Here is a 24,779-nt window from a genome sequence, read left to right on the forward strand (position 1 = left end):
ATAAGAGTCCAAAATCCATTCAAGGCTCTTCAACATATAAAAAAAGCACCAGAGGTTTCAGCTGTTCAGATGGATAAGCAGATGATAAAGGTGCAGGGGTTAAGGCAGAGGATGTAGGAGTAGAAATATGTGTGTGTACATGCGGAGGAGTGACCTGAGCTCTGTTCTGCACACACTGCTTAAGCTGCAGTCATGCTGCTACTCTAACTAGGGCTTGATACTCCGATCGACCTCGACTGCTGGCTGTCTCACAGAGCTCCTATTGAACCATGTCTATCTTAATGGACAGTGATGTGCACTATTACTGAGTGCCAGTTGTACCTGCACTATATCTTCAAAGCCTATAGACTTTTACAGCACATTACACCTTGGGGCCATGAGTGTTGCAGATAGCGCTTCATGACATTTCAACACTCTCACAGGTGAAAAGGCAAGTCACTACAAGAGCGTAGCAGGGTAAGTTACATCGCAGTTTATTTTTTGAGCCACATAGCATGTCTGACTTGTTTTGATAATTATAGTCTGGAGCTCACCGAGTATAATCCAGGGTGTTAAATTAGAAGCCCCAAACATACCCAAACCGGATGACCTGGATATAAATCTACTTTAGAAAGTATCAAATCAATCCAAGAGCTGTTTGAAACTACTCAGTAGATGAACTTTGGCCGAACAACAAGAGCAGATTGAGATGTTCATAAGACACTTGCTTAATCGGAAGGACATGTGGCAAAGTGTCAGCACAGTGTTGTAACGCATGACATTGCAGCCACACAGAAGGAATCTCAGCAGAAATTACACCTCTGTGCCCTTCAAGTCATTCAAAGCAGTACTACGTCAGGCTGAGGTGATGTCCAAAGTAAAGAGACACAGGATAACACACCAAATCTCCCCTTCTCTCTCTCTCTGCCAGACGCTTAGCAGAGGTCTGCTGCTCGCAGCCATCGAGTTTGATGACCTTGTTAGTTTGAGTGCCTAATCTGCTAATGCCCTGGTAAATATAAACAGTCATTGTAGTCCCCTGCTGCTATCCAAAAACATGGATGATAACTCCATCTCAATCTTTATTTATCCCGGGGACTGGTAGACTTAAAACCCAGGGGACAGAATTATGGATGGTTACATCAAAGATAAATGCCTTTTAAGGTTGATAGTTTCAAATATCTACATGTCGTTTTTCCAAGATGGAATATGCAAGAATGACTTTGTGTATTCAATGCCTTATGTTCAACATTCTTTAGCCAAAGAACAGAAGGCAAAAATACTTTTTCATTTAAAGGTCCCATGTCATGCTTTTCCAGCATGTCCATGCGCGCAGTTTCGCAGATCCAACGCAGTAAGCAGGAAATGAACCCAGTTCACACTGTCCGCTCCTCGCAGCAGCGGGCCGTGCAACGTCCCGCCAACACGGCACCCAGACCCCACTCAGCATTCTCATCTGTTTTTCCTTACTGGTGTCATTTTCTGGTTGCTAATGCCATTGTAACACATAATCACTGATGTTCCGCTGTAACGGTGGTAGACTCATCAGAACAGAGTGGGCGAGCTGACCAATTAGAGTACAGTGCACAGGGAGGGGGGGGCAGGAGCTCCAACAAGCCGTTTAGGACAGAGCATGAATACACATACTATACAGAGATGCTGTATGAGAAACCAATGTGAGTTTGGAAAATTGCACAATATAAATGTATTCTAGTAGACCTCAACAATGGAATTATGATCAGTAGAAATGGCCATGACATGGGACCTTTAAAGGTTCTTCCAAGTAGTTGCCTGTTTGGATCTTAGTAATGTATACACAATACTTTTCTTGACTTCTACCAGGATTAATCGAGGTCTGCAGCCAACAAATTAACACCTTATACAATGTATATGAATATGGTCGACATTATTTAAATTGATGTATTGAGGTAACAGGTTTGACATTCATCTTAACTACATCAGGACAAAACGTCAGATCATTATAATGGGGAAGTACAGTCTGAAGGTCAGGCAGCACAGGAACAAAGCAGCATATTTCTTAAGCTATATTAAATGTCACATTATTCAGCATTAAACAAATTGCCAGGACCTCTAGAGTAATAGGCTGAGCTATTGTATGAACAATAAAAAATACCATAATAATTGTGACATATATCTTAAGGGAATGGATTTAACAGCAACATGTCTGACTCTTCAAGGGACACATAAACCTAATGGATATGATTAAATATAATTTAGTTTTCCAGATGGACAAAAAGGTCCTACTTACGAAACATAATTGAATGTGCGAGCTCAGCTCATCGCCAAGGACTAAACAACTCACCAGCCTCCACTACGAAGAGGAGCTCATCTCCATATTAACTTCACCTTTATTGATCTACTCACACAGCCCCTACACAAACACCCTCAAGTCCTTTTGGGATATCTGGAAATAGCCCTCTGAAAGGAAAGAAATGCACACAGGAATATTTAACTCTCGTAGCAAAAAAAAGTGCATACTTTGGTAATGGCCCATTATTTTTGATGGAGGGGAAAAAGGTATTCTCAGCAAAAAAAATAAAACAACTACATGGATCACTAAATCAGAAGGTTTGCCCTGCATATCAAGTTAGAGGGAAATCATTCGTAATATGCCAAGCAATCAACCCTTCAGCTGAGCAGTGGAGAAGTAGACACACAAACACAGTAACCCTTGTATACGTAACTTTATAGGTACATTTTTAAATGAAGCTCAGTGCAAGTTCTTTCAGGAAGAATGGGTATATAGTGGGGCAAAAAAGTATTTAGTCAGCCACCAATTATGCAAGTTCTCCCACTTAAAAAGATGAGAGGCCTGTAATTTTCATCTTAGGTATACCTCAACTATGAGAGACAAAATGAGAAAGAAAAAAAATCCAGAAAATCACATTGTCTGATTTTTAAAGGATTTATTTGCAAATTATGGTGGACAATAAGTATTTGGTCAATAACAAAAGTTAATCTCAATACTTTGTTATATACCCTTTGTTGGCAATGACAGAGATCAAACGTTTTCTGTAAGTCTTCACAAGGTTTTCACAAATGCCTTCCCAGATGTAAAAAAGTAGAAAACATTACATTCAGTTATAACTGCCAAAACAAACATTATTTACACTAGTATGGCCCCTGTTAAAAATGTTTGTAATGTTATCTACTGTAAGTTGGTCGAACGAATGCCTCCTCATCCGGAAGCTGACCGAGCAGACCCGAGCAGCAGTCGAGAAGAGCCGAGCGCATCCGCGAAGCACACAAAATGGCAACGTCAGAGTTCCCGTTAGCCGGCTAATCTAAATCTCTTCGGTCAAAATAATTTCCCTTTAGCGCAATACCGCTTCAGTTGCGCAACTTATGTGACAGACAAGAAAGTATGTGACAGACAAGAATAGTCAATTCTAATGTCTAACACTTAATGTGGAGAAAGAGATGTCCTGTATGGGTTGATTGTGCGTTGATCTGTTGGTAATGCCTCAGGGTTCCTGTGGGCATGTAAACAAATGCATAATGCTGCGCTATACTTTGTGGCTTCACCCAGTTGCATAGCGACACTTATTGTTTAGGTGTCTTTTAATAAGCAGGTAGTCCTATCATTAGCTAGAACTAGCTGGATCTGATCGATATGGACATAAACGCGAGTGAAGTCTAATCTGACGGGAGAGAGAGATCAGCTGCTGCTGACGAGTCAACACGCAGCTCTGCATAAGCACATGCAGCGGTGAGCGGACAAAACACACACCAGGTTAGAATATCACACGTAGCTATTTTAATTACCTCTCAAACTACCTAAACTAGTTATAGATATGTTTAGTTTTACTGTCGGGTCACTCATTACTGGATCCGCGAGCTGCATGATTCTGGCATAATAGATTGCCCGATCGGGCAACCAGCAGGTGAGGCTTCATTGCCCGAGCTAAATACTAGATGGCCCCGGGCCATCGGGCAGTCGTTAATGTCGAGCCCTGAGTAATCATGTTTTGTAAATCTGACAAGGTAAGCTGGTTAGCTACATGGCAAATTAACACTTTGGATGCACAGACACCGTGCCATGGTGTTGCAGTAGCTCATTGGTTAAGTAGGTGCATTTAATCTAGCCATAACAACACAATGCTATCTGGAAGCCAGTTTGAGTTATGCATCTAAGAACGTGAAGGCTTATCAGATGCCAACACTGCACAAAGGTTAATAATACCATGAAGCAAGGTTTTTACAACTCTTGGAAGTTATCATACAAGGAGCACTTTATCCTCCAACTCAACCATTGAAAGGTGAACAGCAGAATGCCCATGTTTTGGAGTAATGAAGTCAATAAATGCTTAAAGCATTTCCCAAATTCCTTGCACGTTCTTCTTGGGTTTGCATGGCTTTTTACCACGTGGTTTATGGTTTTCTCCCCAAAGACATCCATTTGGAGTTTACCGGGAAAAATAAAATGGTTTTCGGTATGAGGAGTGATGACCCAAGGAAAAATAATATTTTCTAAGTTATCTGCCTGGATTCTGATAAAGAGTAATATACACCTGGATTCGTACCAGCAGTAGTACCACCCACATTACAACTTTAGCCTAGCTGCAGTAGATAACTGACAAAACTGCTGACCGAAAGGGTACAGAAGAGGAATGGGAGAAAAACAGCATAATATAGGGTGCACATTGTTTTGACAGGCGGAGTTTTTCTCTGCCTACAATAGATAATGCAACGCTTCTGTATTCAAGGACACTGATGCAGTCTCCATTGAGCATATCAGCATTCATAGGAGAACCGTGCTGTGGCAGGGGTGACTTTGATGCATGTGCTGCTCTTGTTTAAGGGAAAGGAAACACCACGGGAAAATCAAACCTCCACACAGTCTGGGCACTATAAAAGTAATTGGCACACAACCAATGTTGGAGAGGGGGTATAAGCAGAGGACAACCTACATTTATCACTTATGGCATTTAGGCTTTTAAGGACAGATCATCTATTGCGGCTTTCACACCAGCGCTTTTCCCTTTCTAGCTCCGAGCTAGAGCTTTTCTGGTTCAGCTCCGGTTTCCCTTTTCTGCTCCCGCTCTGTTCACACCGCCCAGAGCCCGACTGGTGCTCCCGCTGCGGTGTCATGACGTCACCGTTTACATAGCTGATTTGCTCCCCAACGGCGTTACGGCGCTCACAACAACAACAACAATGATCGTGTTGCTTTTATTCACACGAAGCCAGATTAAATTAAATAACGACTTCTCCAACCTTATGCTTTTCTCCAGAGTGCCGTGGTTCATTGTTTATTAATGTGTTTCTGCAGCATTTACCGACTGCTGCAGTGCTGCTCTTCCACGGGAGTTTATTCTCCCGTTAGCTCCCGGTTAGCTCACACTGCAGCGGCCACTCTAAAGTATTCACTGTCCGACTCACACAAGCAGCTGATACATATCCCCAGTTCCCCTTAGCCTAAGTGAATGTGTGTCAGTCTGAATTGACGCTGTTTGACATCACAACGCTGTTATGAAAGTTTCTCTGGTATAAAACGGGTGATGTTAGCATAGCAACCGAAGCTAAACTGACTACTTGCTATTGCTATCCTATTGTGGCATAAACCGTTTTCTCCAGGCACATTTTACCGGCTTATTTTTATTATGATTCTACTTGTGATAGTCGGACACGACAACCTGTGCAGCCCATGTATTGATTCCATCTGATAGCTGCTATAATACAAAACAAAACGTCTGCCTCTCTCCACAATGATCAATAACAGTGAACGGATGGTCAAAGTAAGGTACAAATAAACAGAATCACACGAAGCCTGGTTAGTGTTGCCTGACTTTATAAAGTGTGTTTATAGGCACTACTGCTTGTAGGCAGGCATGACAGTCGACCCATGTTCAGGGGAGGTGGGTTTAGTTTCCTGCACGCCTCGACGTAAGAGAGACGTAAGCGACGCGACCTCTTAGCTCAGAAGCTCTTGCCTCTAGACCGACCATTTTTTGGAGCTGGAAGTGAACCGGATTCCGGAGCTAAGAGCACACCGCTGCTGCGGTGTGAACAGGAAAAACCGGCACTTTTCAGCTCCAGCTCCGAGCCGGAGCTGAAAACGCGTTTGTGTGAAAGGGGCATATAAGACAAAGAGATCAGAAGTCAACAATATTAAGATAACTTAATTTCCCAAAGAGGAGGAATAAAAGGACAAACTGCAGATGAGGTATGAAGAGTCAATTACAACATTCAGTCAATAGATAGCTTCACACACAGTGGACCCTGTGTGGGTCCAAGATCCAATACGATTTTTGTAGTTTTTGACTGAGTTTATTCCTCGTTTGTGTAAATTATTGAAAACTGTCCATACTTTACCTTAAGAGTTACCCGACTTGCATTTTGTATGAAACAATCCATGTTCTCTACCCTACCGCTGTCTGTGTAAATTAAAGCAGTATTCTAAAACTACTCTCAAATAGTTCCATGTCATCGAGTTTGAAAAGACTTGGCAGCAAAGCAAAACTTTAGCTACGGCAAAAGGATGGTACACTTAATACATATAGAGTTTATTTATTTCTCTTTTTCTCTTGAAGAGCATTTGGTTGGGTGTGAGGATTTAAGCGCTTCTGAGGCTATGGAGCGTTAAGTTGTTGGACTGAGGCCCAGGTCGGTGAGCCACAAGCTTCTCCTCATTCTCAAACACTCTCTTTCCCAAACATGTTTAACATTAAGGGCTTCGATGTAAAACTCCCATAGGAATCATGCTTTTCAAATAAGTACATCTAAGGCAAATACTGCTGAACAAAAGGAATACATCTACTATGTGTAGGCGTATGCTATTGTGCTGCTGTGCACAAATCTTAGTGAATTTTTTCAACATTTCCATTTAAACATTAACATTAATAACCTCTCAAAAATATAATAAAAACACTATATCAAAAGTTTGGTATAAACTGCTCCAAATCAGTTCAATATTTAGCACAATGTGAGCATCCATCGACTCATGAATGTTTGACATTGTTCCCAAAGGACGGACGTGTTCTCGCTTTAATTTCTATCAGTAGTATAATCCCCTTTTGAATCCCTTTTTAGGGTGAATTAGAAAGGCCCTGCATTCAAAGAGATGAGTGGAGAAAAGGGGGCGGGAATAATCACAAGGGCCTAGCTGCCTGTGCGGATTAGAATAGGAAAGAAAATCCTTTCATCTCAGATCTGTACTTCCAAGCTTGGAAGCATGCGAGCACAGACACAACTCACCAAACCTCACATTCATTCTTCTCACCAAATAAAGCCATATAACTATGTTGTTGATTTCTTATTCATATACAGCTATTTATGTTTTAACAGATGATATTCAATTATTCTCAAAATGTGCAGACGAGCCTCTGGATTAAAGAAAAGCTTGTATAAAAGCCTTGCTCTCGAGGCTGACCTCTCAGACGAGCGCAGGGGAGGGCGCACACATGATCTTACTTGCTTCTCCAATTTCTCATGCTGAAATGTGGACTGCTGCTCTATATTTGGCAGACAAGCCTTTCAACAGCCAACTAAATGTAACAAGAGGGAGAAGACCAGAGAATCTCCTCAGACGTAACATGACAAACAAACACCCCCAAACAACGCCATCGTCGTCTACCTCTGCGGAGGTTTTACTGAGGGTCAAATGAGAAGAAGCCAAGCCAAGTGTAACAGGAGTTGATACAAAAAAGATACCTAGAGGATTATTATTCTCATAGGAAATGGTTTTATTGTACAATTATTTTGTTTAATGAAGTGGTTTGTAGTCCAAATCTTCCATGTTAACAAAAAAGAGACACTGCAGGAGAATATATTGGAAGCACACACAACTTAAACACGCATGTGTAGTAACATGCTTTCTTTTTAGGCAAATGAAAGATAATCACACAGTAGCAGCTGGTAGGCAGAACTGAGTTAAGAATCTTAGACGTGTATACGGTCAAGCTTGTTCTGCTTGGGTCTTTTGGTATGCAGAAATTACTTCCTCAACCGAGTAAATTGTCCAGTCTAGATGATGATAAATACATTTATGAGCCCATTAAAAGATGCCGTCTTAGGTTCAGACATTTACTCGTTATTTATTTCCCACCCCACCCATACACAAGTAAAGTAAGCATTTGTCCAATTGGTACCTAACTGAAAGTACTAAAGAGCTTGTGTTTCAGTTCATTTTGAATTTTTGTAATGCATTTTAATATTTTTGATTGTTAATTAATAATTTCAGTATCTTTCATTTGAAGGTTCTTAAATGTCTTACATTGAACTGACAGATAGTAGATTTAAGGGTTTTGGAGTCGGTTCAACAAAACAAGGGATTTTATAATGTCACCTTGGGCCCTAGGAAGTTGTGATGGGCATTTTTCTGATGTGTTATAGACTAGACCAAACAATAAATTGATACCTCACCAAAATAATTGCCAGGTATGTGCTGTTGATATTTCACTGGCCCGAGACACAAATCGCAGGATGCAGCATTTAATATATCAAGCTAGAACATCTCAGGACTGGTTCCAGAGGGGTTTGCAGGATTCAGGCCTTCTGGTGGCACCTGTGTGTTATAAGACTCTAAGTTTCCAAATGCTAATTTAATTTAGCATTTCACCTTGATGTAGGAAAAAAAAAAAAATGGTTGACACAGATATACAAGCAACATTATACTGCAGAGGAATAAATACTCTTTGATAACAGGCAAAAGTGCAATGAAGTAAGGAATTTCACAGCTGAAGCATTAGTGATTTTTTTTTAACATGTTCAATTTAACAACAAACTGGCTGCAAACAATCCCCTTAGAAAAGAATTAGGGGGAGGGCAAGACATGTAATCCTCTCTTTAATCACTCTTGCTCAAACACTGCCTAGCTGTTAACTTCACCTTTGTTAAAAAAAAAAAACCTTTCACAAGCTGTAAAGATGTTGAACTGCGAAATATGTTCTCACCCAGTGTTCCATGGTCAAACCGATGTGGATACAAATAATTATTTTAGCATGTGCACTACAAAACATACAATACATTAAGGGGTGGAACTACCAAATAATTAAAAGGAGTAAGTGCTTCTCACGTGGCCAAACTATGGAGAAATCCCCAAACGTGTTCTGCTAACTCTTTAACAGCCACAGCAAGTCAGTACAAACTTTTAGCCACCTCTTCCCTCGCTAGTAGAAAATTCCAGTTGAGAGGGGGAAAAGCCACGTCTGCTCCTCCCCACTGTGTGGGTTTTGTTCTGCTAATCAGACCACATGCCTCAAGGATTCAGGAATCCAAGAGCTCTCAGCCAGCTCCTCTCATTCCACATACAGGCGCAGCAGCCTGTGACAAACTATTCAGTGTGTTGGGGGGTTAAAGACTCTATCCATTCATAACACTGTTCAAGCCTCCCTCCCTCCTCTCCTAATCTGAGGCACTTCTTTGCCCTCACCACCTCCTCCCCCTCTTACCCCTCACATGCCCTCTCTCTCCCCTCTCCCCACAGCAGAGCCCTTTTTTTTTATCTATCTGCATACTGCACACACTGGGTCTGAATAGGCTCATGGTTTATTATTAGACTCCATGGTCAACCACACACCCACTACAGTTTTGAATAGTAAAAACAGAACTCCAGCGAAAGTCTTGATATTTGGCTTTCTCTTTCTCCTTCCTTGTTTCTGCAGTCTTCTTCTGGTTTGTTTCCTCCCTGGCTCTCTTGCTACTCACGCATTGAGAGGCGAAATGAGGCACACTGGAAATGTGCAGGCTGACAATGGAAGACAGCTGCTCTTGCTGCATAAGTCTTTCATGAGCTGAATTAGTGGTACAAGCCTTTGCTCTCCCTTCCCCCCACACATGCCTCCCGCTCTCCCCTCATAGCAAGCTGATCCAGACACAGCAACACACCTCGTGGAAAGCTTAGAAGGGAGAGAAAGACTGGGAGGCAAAGACAAAGCATGACAAAGGCTTTGTTTGACAGACCTGTGATTGCATTTTGCAAAAGTAGTTTTATGTCCCTGTAGAACATCCATAACAATAATTCTTAATGCTGTGTATAAGACAGAAGGTTACATTACGTTTCTAAGATGACACTGGTGTTAAAATAAAACTTTTACCAAGTTTCAAGAGGCTGAATGCCAGAAGTCCTTACATTCTGCAGGTATGACCCACATTATATTCTGAAGCTCACATATTTTTGATAACTTGGAAAGAAATGCATTCACAAAAAGGACATCTGGGAGTCTCTATTTGTGTTACATTATGAGTTAAGATCTCTGAGACACTTCACAAAAAAGACCTAATGGATAAAACAGAACCTTCAAATAATTTATACTCAAACAAACACAAAAAACTGTAAAAAAAAGTATATACTGATGAAAGAAATCTAAAAGACGTAGATTTCAGATTACGAGTATTAAACCTAACATGGCATTCAGACTACCAGCATGGATTCTCACGGTTTATTTCCAACAGGATTAGCTTTGGAGAAATTGTCGCTCATTATTTTAAAAAAATGTTCCCGATGATACATTTTGTCTGTCATGGATATAGTTATTATAAACGCGAGGTAATTTTATAGTGTACATGAATCATTTATGCAATAGTAACTTCGAATTTTAGGTAGGAAACCTGTGTCAATATGACTTTGATCCTGAGACCAGTTGCACTCAATCCAACCAAAAACCATCCATTATTCCAGATTGCACTAGTGGTCATAGCAAGCTTACAGTACACATAATATCAAAAGTGACAATAAATCCCAAAAGCCTTCAGGAAGTGGTGAGATGGGACACAAATCAAGACACATATCCACTAGGGGTGTAACGGTATCCACCCTTAAACAACAAATGAAGAAGAAGAAGAAAACACAACAAAACGAACAAAATACAAAAAGAATAAAAGTTAGTATTGCGAGTTCAGATAACACACAGGAGCTAGAAGACCCCACCTACTTCTTTTAAATCAGCTGTGTGTTAGAACAGTTCGGGTTCCCTGTGGACTATAATAACGGTGGAGTGCGAGTGGTGGATCGGACGAGGACGTTGTGCCGGCGTTGTTTGACAGCGGTGCGGTATGCTAATGGCAACACACGCCAAACATGCTAAAGCATATCAGAAGGCATCACCCAGATTTGCCAATCACCGGAACCCGGCAAAGACAACAGCAGTTCAACAGCTGATCCCCGCTGTTTTTAAGAAGCCAATGGACATGAGAGCCGAGAGACCAAAATAAATAACGGAAGCTTTTGGCATTCAATGGATATGCTGTGCCCTTATGCAATAGTAGAGGACCCCAGCTTTTATTAATTGTGATTAAAAGTGATTGAAACACTATCTTATTATTTATTTTGTAATATTTTCAAGACATTATTTTTTGTTTTACAGCTTATTGAACCTTTTTGTTTGACATCAGCCATTATAGATAATACGGCCATCTGAGTGTGTGTGGTACTGTTTGTGGTTTGTTTTTAACTGTGTAATAAACTTAATTATTCAAAATGTTATAGTTCCTTATTTTTAAACTGAAACTTGCACTACTGTTCAAAATAAATAAAAAACAAACCTGGAATTAGGTATTTGGGACTTTTTTTTTTTTTTCTTGTTGTACCGAACCCGTACCGAACCGTGACCCCCAAACCGAGGTACATACCGAACCATGAATTCTGTGAACCGTTACACCCCTAATATCCACTGAGGTCAAGCTGACTGCAGGCAGCAGTGTTTATGAGTGGAAAGACCTGGTTCCAGTGTTAAATATTTCCAAACAAAAAGCCTGTGGTGCCATTCAACAAGTATTTCATGAGCAATGAGACTATAAACTTTGTGGGCCGTGACATTCTTCTTCTAATTCAATATCTGGATGTGCGGTCTGCTGTGTGGGATGTGAGGAATCTAGTATAATGGAGGTTTATGCTACAACGATTCTCTAATATGGATTTCTAGGGTGAAGGTTGATGAAGGTCTCTACAACAATCTGAAAATGTTTGTAACGTTATAGATTCCTTACTGCTATTGAGTGCAGCTTAGGTGCAGACATACTGGACTGTGCCCTATGTAGAGAAGCAGAAAGCTTATTAGTGATGGAAATAAGCGCATATAAATACCAGGGCTCGACATTATAAATGGCCCCCTGGCCCGGAAGCACTATTTAGACACCCCGGGTCAGCATAACGTACTTTCCACTTGCCCGCTCGGGCCACTAAAAATATTGCTTTAAAAAAAAGAATTGTCCTGTGGTATTGGTATTTTGACTTGCAATTTTGTTAAATTGTTTCGTTTATTAATGCTACAACATAGCGTTTTGTGAGGCGGTTGTCGTTGTTGGGTGATAAGCAAACAGCTGTTTGCTGCGGAGCGCAGCGCGAGCAGGCTCCCGTGAGCGCGCTCCTTCCCTACAGATCATCGCGCCACCTAACCTTTCGCCAAAATGTTTTTAATACCAGCGGTAACCGACCAAGCGCCGGCCAAAAAACAATCTTCAAATAAAAGAAAGTCACCGGAGGAGTTAAAGGAGAGTGACAGGGAGCATGAGAAGAAGAGAGAGAGAAAGTTTCAGCCAGCTTGATCAATGGAGTTGGCGTGCAGTGACGCTCCTAAAACCTTTTTATAATCTATCGATTAGATTTATGATTAGAAAATTATAAAAGTGGGGTAGACATGTGGAGATTATCCGGCTGAACAAAACGTGCATTTATCAAACAGGTTTGTTTTCCACAGACCTTATTTCCAGCTATTTTCCAAAACCCTGTGGAGAAATCCCATTGCTTTTTGTCGAGGGAACCAGCAGCTTACTTCCTGGTTTTAGGACGCGTCACTGCACCTCTCAATATGATGCCAATATAAACAAGGTCTTTTGTCTGCTCTGTACATCAATGCCGACCTATGCTGACAAGTAAGTGAAGAGTAGACAATATAAAGGTATTGGCTATAGGGAAATGTCCCAGCAGTTTAGGATAATGAAGGTTCTAATCAAATCAATTACATAGCCATTACATGTCTAACTCCTAATGACAGGAAGGCAGAAAGCGCATTATACAAATAATAATACTCATAATAATAGCAGACATTTTTTAACAATGACCACAATATCATTATTTTAATAAACCAAATATGAACAATTGAGGAAAATGAGGAAGAACTGATGATTAAAATGTTGTAGTACAAGTAGTAATGTAGTTAGTGCATAAATTACTATTGCAACAAATGTGTTAATTTTCTTCATTATAAATCGAATGCTCCGGGCCAGTGGTTACAATGGTGGGGCCAGTGATAATTCAATTCCACCAGCCCGGAGGGCCAGTGGCATTTTACCCTTAATGTCTACCCCTGAATACTACATGGGGGTTTGCAACATAAAACAATGAACATATTGCAATAAAATACAAACAATTATTTTTACGTTGCCTTAATCCATTAATGTACAAATTGCACGACTGAGGCATAATCTGTTAGGATAATATATCTTTTAAAACATTTTTACTACTTCCACTGTTTCATTATTATTAGAGATGTCCCGATCCGATCACGTGATCGGGGATCGGAGCCGATCACATGATTTTCAAAAAATCGGGGGTCGGGATATATATATATATTTTTATTTATAATTTTTTTTTTATTTATTTAATGTTACAAAACAAAAATGACCATGTTCACGTCTTAAAGTCATCCCGAGGACTTAGTTTTGGTTTAAAATTACACAACATCATGTATGTGTTGCTTTCTTTGGGCTTGTTTTCAGACCTGGTTGCTTATTTCTCTGAAATCTGGCAACAGAGTGGGCGCAGTGTCTAATAGTAGCAGTAAGCTAACGAGAGGCTACGTTCAGCTGGTGACTCGGGAGTCGGGACAGAGAAAATGTCAGGAGTTTGGAAGTATTATAAAATTGAAAGCGAAGGCAGTGTAACAGCCAGATGCAACGTTTGGAAGGCAGAGGTTCCGCGTGGTGGAAAGAACAGAGCTACGTTCAACACGACCAATCTAATACGCCACCTGAGAAACAAACACCAACAACAACACGGCGAGTACACAGCGGCCACTCAGGTAACGACACTGAAACAACCGACACTTTCAGAGACTTTTAAAAGGAAAGAGAAACTGCCCCAGAACAGTGAAAAGGCCAACACAATAACAGCCAAGATAGCTGAATTCATCGCGTTGGATGACCAGCCGTTATCTGTTACCTTTTTTTTCTCTTAATGCATTGCATAAAGATCGGATCGGGAAAAATCGGTATCGGCAGATTGTCAAAATCAAATGATCGGAATCGGATCGGGAGCAAAAAAAGGTGATCGGGACATCCCTAATTATTATTACTGTATGATTGACTTCCTCCAATAAAAGAAAGAGGGACAGCAAACGCAAACATGTTGGATGAACATTCACATTGCTTTCATTTGGCAGCGTTTTGGTTGAGTATCAAATGACTAGAGAGCCAAATAATTTTGGAAGCTATCTATTAGTTTTGTGGCAGCTTGAGATTTATTAAAAACTCATAGTCATTCCCATCTCAGAATAAGTCCTCTATTAAGTCCAAGGTTGTGTTTGATAAACAGTAAGATAATACAAAAAATGAACTGATTCATGTCATGTTATCAAAGAATATATGTTGGTAAAATGTGAGGTTTTTCTTTTACCAATTTGCAGAAGTTTTCAAAGTTAAAGTATTTCATTACCTGTGAAAAGGACATTTTAAAAAGATCTGCGTTTTGCTGCCGTTTCTTTTCCATCAAGTGATTACACAAGCCATTTAGATTAACACAGATTCTACTGGCTGTTTTGATTTGCAACGGCATGTCAGCGGAGGGATAAGACAGTATAAACCTTGAAGATTTGTGGTATGAAACTATGCATGGTATGCGTCTTAGCCTGTGGAAAAAAGGAGTATCTCCGGGACATGCATGTTCACATTAAATTAAAATATAAAAGGCTCAACCAATGTTAGCATTTCTACATTTGTTAATATCCATTTTTAGCAGCTGCTCAGTGACTCAAAGGAACAAAATGTTCTACACGTCTGGTATAAACGTCCCCGATTTTATTTTCATACTTTATGTAGTCTAGTGTTTTGTTTTGCCTACAAGCACAAACCATTTCACATTATATTGTCAATGCAGCTGCCAATAGCAGACATGGAAAACAATTAGTGTCAAATGTTTTTCTTCCTGTAGTAGTGAGGGACTCCCTGAGGGTAAATGCTTAAAACAGACGGAGGCAACAACACAGATATCACAACAGCAATGAACCTGGGGCTGGCTGATAGCGCAATACTATCATTCAACACTATCATGTATCAGCTTTCTGTGGAATTGAGCATTGATCAGAATTATACGTTTGGTTATTTATTTAAAATGTAACTTTCTAAATGTGTGATTATAAGAAGGCTGTGAAGGCTTAACAAATTAAGATATTCAGAGAGTTTGACAGACAAGTTCAAACCCTGACTTGAAATGGTCAGACACAGCCGTCCATAAACTGACGTTGGAAAGGTGTGGGGGAGGGGATTTACAACGCTATTCAACCTTCGGAAAAGCCGTTCTGATGATTGAACTGGCAGCCTAATACATCACTAATGTCTGCAAAGTGTGCACATTTAGGTGAATGCTCAGGATACACGCTTACGCAAGATGTGAAGGAGATCCAAAAATGTTTGAACAAGCACTACAGTGCTGTCAGTCTTTTAAAAAGCATTATTGACTTTAGCAGAACAAGTACAGGTAAGCTAACAGCCTCGCTTTGTAGTGAGCTTCTTGATATGATTTACTCCCATTCTTAAAATAAGTCAGTCTCTTTTCTTGCAGAGCCTTTAAAAGCCCTGGCACTACTTGAAACGAATGAGCTGAAACAAAATAGCAACAGTCAGCCAGGCACAGAAGGGCAAAGAGAGAAAGCTCGAGGTAGCTCTCATGAGATCCCTCCACCACCCGGGCTGGACACCGGCAGCCATGCAGAGCGCTGGCTTTGCTCTTTAAATTCAAGGGCTGCCTTTCCTTTCTCTGGCTCCCTACTTCTCAAAGTAACATGCCAATGTAATTTTCCATGAGGGCTGCTCCATTTATCAAGGCCAGTGGCACATTGAGGCAGCTAACGAATGCCTTAGTCCTCTAGATTTGTATCATGAGAGGCGGGAGAGTGAGACACACTCAGAGGTGGTTAGCACTTGTACTAAGGAAGTACAGATGATTTATTCAGCATTCAAGAGCCAATGCTTTGGAGAGCTTTAACGTAGGACACAGACAATGTAGCCGCGCTATTACACCTCCACCATGGAGAACCGCTACAGGGACACATACTGATTAATGTGTGGATTACACGGCTGGAGAGAGGGACAGCTAGTTATATTAAATCACCAGTCAAGTTGTAATGATGCTGACAAACTTCCAAATCTTCCTCCCAACTGTAATTGTTTTCTTCAATATTGATTTTTGTATTATTTAATTAACTATTCATATTATTAAAAACATCTACAACGATCTAGGTTTAAGAAAATGTATAGGATAGATTGATGTTCATTATTACCTGATATCTTCTATCAGTGCTTTCAAATGTACAGATTAAATAAAAAACGTTCTATTTATATTTTAAAAACCATGTATTTTCAACATGCGAGTGAGGTTCAGAAGTAATTATTTATTTGATTATCTTATTCATTTGCAGCACCTTTTGTATTTCTACTGTTGCCAGAGGATATATCTATACAGAGCCAGTCCGCTCTACAGTCAAATTGCATATGAAAAACAGTATGTATGGCAGCAAATTGTAATGTACATTCTTAATGTTTGGGATATATACAACTAGTGAGCAACAATTTGAGTCATCCACATCTTGTCAAAAAAGGGTTTAGGGATGATCCAGAAAACAGATAGACCCAGAATGTATTTATATCAATCACAAGTCAACAAAATGTCTATATTTTACCTAACTTTTACTTTATCTTAAAAACCAGAGATCCAATGACTAAAATCCTTTATTTGGTTCAAATATAGTTAAAAACCACACAGATCTATAGTGTAGTGTAAACTTGGGGCTTGAAACGGGATAAGTCAACTTATGAGCTTCTGGTAGAAAACCACCCTTCAAAAAGGCCATTACAGGCGACCAAATGAAACTGAGCATTAGCTTGATTAAACTTCTATATTTCTCTAGGTTTGAATATGGTTGGAAACATTGGTAAAATGAAAGTATACAACTAAATTAAATATACAACACACTGTATATCTAGTCTCGGTTAGACCCTGTAGGCACATATTATTTTTAACTGGAGTTGCCAACCTAAAAACGGCTCTTCATGACTAAATGAATGTGTGCAACAATCAAATTATTTTTTCATCATGTTTTCCAGGATATATTTCATCAGTTAGATGTTTGAAAGCAGTTGTTACCCCTTTCCTTTATTTATACAGTGTTGAAAACCAATTCATGTGGTTCTCCCACGAAAGCCTTTTCATTCTAAATACATTATGATTACAAAGACTTTCCTGAAATTTCCTTTCAAAGGAGTCCGCCCAAGGAGACTCTACAGCTTGTGTTCATGGCTGGGTGTCCTGGATTTGAGGAATCAAACGGGCTTCCTCCTCACAGCCCTTCCCCCATGCCACTTTCAGAGCAGCAGGAAAAACGACGAAGGCGTGCTTTGCACCAGCTCCCTCCCCCACACACTGCTCCACCAGGCATTGCTGGGGCTTGTGGGATTAAGAATGGAACACGATGACAGACAAAAACAGTCCTCAGCACCTCCCTGCTTTGCTGTCTTTTATACTGCCTGAGTATGAAAAGGCTCCGAGGCACACAATAGACACAGCGATATATCAACTCTAGGAGTGAACAAGATAAGTGAGGGTGAAAAGCTACACAGAGCTTTATATTGTTCTTGTAAGATTTGATAGAAATTGTGTGAAAGAAAATTAAAGTGGAACATAATGTGACAGTTACTTTACTTTATCAAGGCTCATGTGATGTGAGTTACAATCTTGTTTAACATAAGAACTTGGTTCTACTGACTCGTGTACCATATATAACACTTTCATGGTTAATTGCAATTCATGTTGGCTGGTATTAATATTTAACATTGTATAAGAAATGTTTTGAAACTTGAAGGCAATTCCTTTTAAATGAACCAAGCCTCTGTTGCCAGGATAAAAAACTATGTTTCCTAGCTAGTCTCAGCATCATACTCGTCAAGGGTGTCCTTATTCACAGTGTGGTAGTAAAAGAGAGAACAGCCGTAGTTTTTTTTATGCATCACATGTCAGACAGCTTTGGGGAATGAAGAGCATCTCCAAGCCTGCTTTCAACAACCTCTATGATAGCTATCACAAAGCAACACTTCAAGAACCCTGCAGCGTTCGTTCCTAAACGTCCTACTGTATTAATTAATACCATCATGATTTAACTGGTGATGACAGCCCGTATTTACAGAGACATTTTTCTCTGAGAAAAACAACCCCAAAGCTGTATAAGTGTTGAAAATAAAACATAACAAAGTTGTTGCCAACAAGTCACAACAATTGAATTCAGGCACACTTTAACAGCAACCTCAAAAATGTGCTAGCATAATAGATGAATGTTTGTACTGAGAGACTAATCGCCGAAATATTTTTGAACTTTTAATTCAAATGTATTGAAAGCTGCATATTGCTTTCATCAACTTTATAAACACCAATGATTTCAATGGTTACTTTACAATCGGACCAGCAAAACCTGGATAAGAAAATGGCCATGGACAAAGGCATCCCAACACTAGATAGTGAAATATGTTACAAAGCAACATACAAGTCCAGACAATATAAACAAAAAGGAAAAAGAAAAACTCACCTTTTCATTTTTCACCTTCTTTAATGTCTTGCATTCACTGTTACCATTTTCCACCTCCTCTGGTTCAGTTTTTGCCGTCAATGCTGGTACTATCCCTACAGGTTCAAGTGCAATATTCCCCATTTGATTGGATTCTGCCAAGTCTGTTGATGGTGTGTTCTCAAAGGACGCATTTCGACTATTCCCCAAAGCCACTTGGGCTTGAGACACAACATCCTTCTCCGCAGCAGCTATTGCCACGACTGGGGTTCCATCTGCTTTGTCCTTCTTACTTTTCCCACCAGCCCCTTCCTTCTCTTTTTTACCACTTAGAACACCTCTGGAGGCTTTGCCCCCTTTTTCCATGTTCTTTCCAGAGGTGGTATTGTTGCCAGCAGCTCCTGCGCCTGCTGCTGTGCCTGTTGGCTCCCCTTGAGTCCGTCCTGTAGTTTCTTTTTTGCCCCCATCTCCAGCTGAGGCTTTGTTACTATTGTCTTTAGAGTTCTTACTGCGCTTGTATTTGGATTTGCTCTCCTTGCCTTGAGAGCCAGACACTGGACTAACAAACCTGATGTTGTCAGGCAACGCTGCCACTGCACTGGGTGGTGCCGCCATGCCTTCCTTGGTGCCAGACATCTCAAGTTTGTCCTTCTCTAAATCAGCGTCAAGGTCAATAATCAGATTTCCAACACCGATATCCCACTCATCACCGCTATCGTAAGTGTCCACCGCATTAGAGTCCACACCTTTCCCGCCTGCAGTGCCACCACTTAGGGACATTTTAGTGCCAACGGCCCAGGATTGCCTCAGTGAGGTCCGACACCCTCTCAGACGGTTGGGGCTCAGGGGCAAGGGTTAGAGAATCCTCACGGTCTACTCGTTCTTGTGCCATTTAACCACATTTTATCCTAGAAAGAAAAGAGAACAGAGAATTATTAGGTGAATAATTCTGAAAGAGAAACAGTACAATCTGCCATCACAGAACTGTGTTTCATTGGTATAGAAAAAAAATTGTTTCATCACGAGCCAGTGATTCTCAGATGATCACTGCGCAAACCACTATGGTAATACCCACTGGTGTGACAGCAATGCTCCGAAACCCTCTCCTCATAATCACTTCCCACAGTCGTCATGGCAACCATGGGAAATGTAGTTTAAATCCTGCTTGACAGCCAAGGTGGCCCCACTGTTCTGAATGACTAGCTCTCTTTTCACAAGGTACTGCTGATAGTGTCAGTGCTGATAAATAAGGAGTAGCTGGCCTCACACACCCCCACATGGTTTATGGAGCCGTGCCTTTTCAACTCAAGCACACAATGGTAATCTTGCATTAGCAGAGGAGCTTAAAAACATGAATGAACCAGTGTATGTCTCGGGAGAACAGTGGTGAGTTGTATTTGCTCACACAATATAGTCAAAAGGTCACGATGTTCTATATTTTTCAACAAATTGAAGACAGGACAGACTCCAGTCTAATTTGGAAAAACTGCTTATCAACATGAAAAATAAATCTTCTCTATAAAACGTAACCTCAAGAGATTAAGGTTACATACTTAAAGAGCCTGTGACAGCATCCCAACAACTGTTGTGCAATGAAATATTGGGCTACTAGTAATCTTGAACCGTCAGTTTAAAAAAGAAAAAGCGATACCGTTCCGATAAATATCAATAATTTCGAACATCGCGGGGAAATTCCTTCGACTCATTTTGAAGTTTTGGGGGAAGCCGGAAGTGACGTCAATGCGGGAACGCTTCACTGTGCGGCGAGAGAGCCAAACACGGACAAAGTGTGTTGTCATGCGTAGAAATGGTGAATTACTGAGTTTAGGCACGTTAATAACGTTTGACTACAGTATATTCACATTTGTCAGTGCTTTCATGTCAATTCGGCGACATAAACATAAATGATCGTGGTGAAGATGATGATTAAATTAGGATTAAAAATCGGTAGTGAGAGCTACTGAATTTCCTCCCGTAGGATGCGATATAAAAACAAATCGATTATTTTTGTAGTTGTAAACTCAAGTGGATGAAACTACATTTACTAGTGCGTTCATGTCAATGCGGCGAACATATGATAGATTAAATGATCGTGAGGATGATGATTACAAATCGTTTGTTTGTGCCGGTCTGCATTTCCTGATGAAAAAACAAACCGATTTGTAGTTGTAGTACACCAACATGGATTAAACGTGTATTTTTTTACCACAATGTTGGGGAAATTAATGGATAAAATGCACGGATTATTATTATTATTATTATTCCCACTCCGATCGGGACACTAGGTCCACCGTTTCCCCGCAGCGAGGCTCCCCCCGTTGACAGTTTACGTGGGCTGGGCTGGGTGCAGTGGCGGACTGGCCATCAGGACGAATCCCGATGCGCCGGTACCGAAGTGGGCCAGTCGGATAAGTCACTAGCACATCCCCCATAGGCGGCGCGTGAGGCTCAGGTTTGAGAAGGCTAAATAACTTATTTTACCTGACGCTGCCCGCCTCCGGCGTCTATAGAAAAGAGATAAACTCAGTGTGCGGAGTTTAAATCTCTCAAGTCATATTACAGGATAAAGGAAATACAGTTTAAACTGCCGTATGCAGAGAAGACGCCGACGTGTCGCACTTATCATTCATATTACATCATCAATCAGATCATCGATCTGTCACATACTGTATGCAGAAGTATTATTTTAAGCAACACATTATGTTGACGAAACACTCGAGTCAAATGTAATTAAAGTCAGATCCACTCGTGTCTTAGTGATATAATAAAACTATACGCTTTCAAACACTCGGTAGGCCTAGTTATTTTTTAACCAGTTGTTCTGTATTCACCTTGCAGGTGCAACTCTGTGGCTTGTATCCTGGATTATATGTTTAAGTCATGGATGTTTAAAGCTCATATTTGTCTAATATTAGTTTACTTTTCATTAATGAAGTATGACGCTGCGCTGTCAGTACACTTGTCCCTGTTTGTGATTGGTCAAATGTAGCTAACCCCGCCCCCGTGAACGCACTCTCAGCTGGTGAGAGAAACCCTGGCTTGATTTACCGAGTTGATAACCAGCGTCGTAGGACCGCTTAGCAAGATCTCGTTTGTTAGTTTGATGTTGTTAGTTTGTTTGTTACTCAAACATATCCAGGGTATGTTGAACTGGCTTCGTAGTACATGGCACAGGTGGCTAGCAGCGCTAATGTCAAAGACACAGACATTATACATTATATTTGTATTTTACCAGGATGCAGTGACACAAATATTTGGGAAGGCTTAGCCTTCCCTAGCCTACAGCACCCGCCGCCCCAGACATCCCCCACTGACAATTTACTAGCGGTACCGAAGTGGGCCGGTCGAGAGTCCCGGGATGATTTTTAGTCCCATTCCACCACTGGCTACATGACCGTATGATCGCCCATATTGACGCACCTAATTCCTAAACTTCTAACAGATACAACATAAACCGATCCTTCAGCCTCATATGAGCTCTCAGACACGTTCAACATTAACCTGTCATCCCTGTCTGAGCTTGCTACTGTGTGCGCCATCGTGCGTTTACATGCAGAAGCTGGGATCCTGAACGGTGCAGCTGGAGCGCTGTGCCCGCAATGACGTCACACATAATTTGGGGGGACTTTAAGAATCCCCGAGAAGATCCAGAAAATTGTCAACATTGAAGGCAGATTAATGGTTATCAAAGTACAAATATCCAAAATCAGTTCAGTAACGGTTTTCAAGGGGACAATATTTACTCAAATTGATGGGTTTGGATGATGGGGGAAACTCGTGTCACAGGCTCTTTAAGACCTCTATATATTATCTTACTATTTGCAAATCTGTCCGGACAGCAATTGATAGCAAAGAAGAACATGTGAAAATGTGTTTTTTGTTTGTGTGTTTGTCATGAATAGCTCTGAAAATGAATATCTTTACCACCTTTAATATGTGTTTTTAGTTGTGCTATATTGAAACTATTCAGGGGAATAATTGATGTAAAGCACATTGAGTTTCTCTTGTAAATAACACATACCATATAAATACCGTTGGACTTGGCACATACTTAGTACTCGCCTGCAGCATCAGCCAAGTAATTGTCCAATTTAAATAGTACAACCAATGCTGAGGTTTCTCCCATTTTTCCCCCTTAAACTGTGGGTTTTCTCTGGAAGTTTTTCCTTGTACGATGTGAGGGTCTAAGGACAGAGGGTGTCGTTTTTCTCATACTGATATTCTGAACAATCTGTGTTGTATTTGCTGTAAAGTGTCTCTACTGTAGGCTACTTTTATTATATATACAGCACTTTGGCTCAACCAAAAATCGTTTATAAATGTGCTATATGAATACAACTTGAATGCTATCAGGAGAGGTAAACATCTTCTGCAAGAAACATTTGTATGGATCCTTCAAATGTAACTGTTCAAGCCAAAGCTTGACAATGATGTCTTTCTAAAAAAATTCCTGGACAAACAAAATGGTTGGCATTGAGACATCTTATCCATTTAATTTCATTGTTTACCACTGCTGAGAGGATAGTGCAAGCTATTAGGTACTCATGGTAGAACACAGTTACAAGGCATCAGGTAATCCCCCTGGATAAAGTACTGGTACTTGATACTCCTCTCTGTTCTGGGGGGAAAAAGGTTCCATTGCATCTTATAATTCAACCCTTCAGAGGCTGTTCATCACTGGTGTTGACGGTGTTGAACTGGTTCCAGAAAGAGTGAATTTTCTGAAAATCTAGCACTTACGGTTCCTTGTAAGTGCTGAGTGTAAGAGCTCACTGCATGTTGGTAAATAATTAACACTCACATCTAGTTCTCATCCCCCCGTGCGATAAAGAACATGAAGGATGAGGAAGCCTGAGCACAAAAGACTCTGGAGTGGTGGAAGGACGATGAGATCAATACTGCCTCAAACAGGCGTGAAATCTTATGATTCTCTTTGTGCTTTGTAGGCCTGTCCCGAATACCATTTTTCGGGCTTGGGATATTCGGTAGTAATCAGCAGCGGATATTGGGCCCACGCGGGGGGGCGGGGGTAATCAGCAGCGAACCACTTCAACACGTGTATTTCAGTTTATTCACGGCATTCATTTTGTTATTCTACAGTATTGTTGTTTTATAGTTATTTGTTAATGTTTATAACCCAATTTGTGTTCTTTGAAATTGAAAAGGATATTGCATTGTGTTTGTTACTTTCGTTGCAGTTGTATATGTCTTAAGTGTAATTTGGCTTGGCTTCCTATTTTTTATGGACATGCTTTTATTTTGAAGGAGAGTTAGCGCTGTTGACAGGAAGTTGTTGTTGCTATGGAAACAACGTGAAGGAGATTAACGGAGAAAATTCATATCTACATTAGTGTTGCACGGTGTACCGATACTTAAAAGGTACCGCGATACCCTGCCGTTAAAAACGGTACGATTCCTCCGTTTCATTAGTATCGGTACTTTAAGAATGACGGGGAAAAGTACTCCCGTGAAAAAACGCCGTTTAATAAGAGCCGTGTGTGTTCAGCGCTCTGCTTCCACTCCTTGCACTGCAGCCGTACCTGTAGTCCCGCTCCTCTCAAGCACGTTCTAAGTCCCTCCCCTCTCTCTTGCACGCGGCTACGCGCTAGCTGCCAGAGCATGTGAGAAAACGAGAAGCATGGCTGCAAGTGGGAGTGCAACTGCCGCTGCGCCTCGGCTTGTTGACAAAAAAGACGCCAGAAGTCTGTGAACGGGCGGTTCAGGTGTTCAGAGCAGAGCTTCCTGTCGGAGCAGCAGAGCGTGATGTGCACTGAAAAGTTTTTCTGTCGCAATATTATCGTTGAGCAAACTTAACTAGCAAACTAGCATCACTATCTGCTAACGTTAGCTTTAGCCTTCGTTTTCTATTAGTTTTTTTCATAGGCTATAAACGGAGGTGGTATAAGTATATATCTTGTACTTGAGTAAAAGTAGAAGTACCCAGGTCTTGTACTTGAGTTAAAGTAGAAGTACCAGAATGTAGGAACAATCCTGCAATCAAAATGTTCCTCAAATAAAAGTACAAAAGTATTATCATCAAAATATAGTTAAAGTAGCGACAGTAAAAGT

General features: G+C 40.7%; 1 protein-coding gene across 4 annotated transcripts in view; it reads right to left on the reverse strand.

Moving 5' to 3' along the window:
* Window positions 1-24,779, reverse strand: part of znf609b (zinc finger protein 609b) — a 100,659-nt gene that overhangs the window by 34,761 nt on the left and 41,119 nt on the right. For all 4 annotated transcript variants that reach the window (XM_071206455.1, XM_071206459.1, XM_034107165.2 and 1 more), the window contains exon 2: window positions 18,732-19,618. In XM_071206455.1, coding sequence (XP_071062556.1) covers window positions 18,732-19,490 — 759 coding nt within the window. In that variant the 5' untranslated portion in view covers window positions 19,491-19,618. The remainder of the gene's footprint in view (window positions 1-18,731; window positions 19,619-24,779) is intronic.

This window comes from Pseudochaenichthys georgianus, chromosome 3 (assembly GCF_902827115.2).
Source record: "Pseudochaenichthys georgianus chromosome 3, fPseGeo1.2, whole genome shotgun sequence".
Lineage (NCBI taxonomy): Eukaryota > Metazoa > Chordata > Actinopteri > Perciformes > Channichthyidae > Pseudochaenichthys > Pseudochaenichthys georgianus.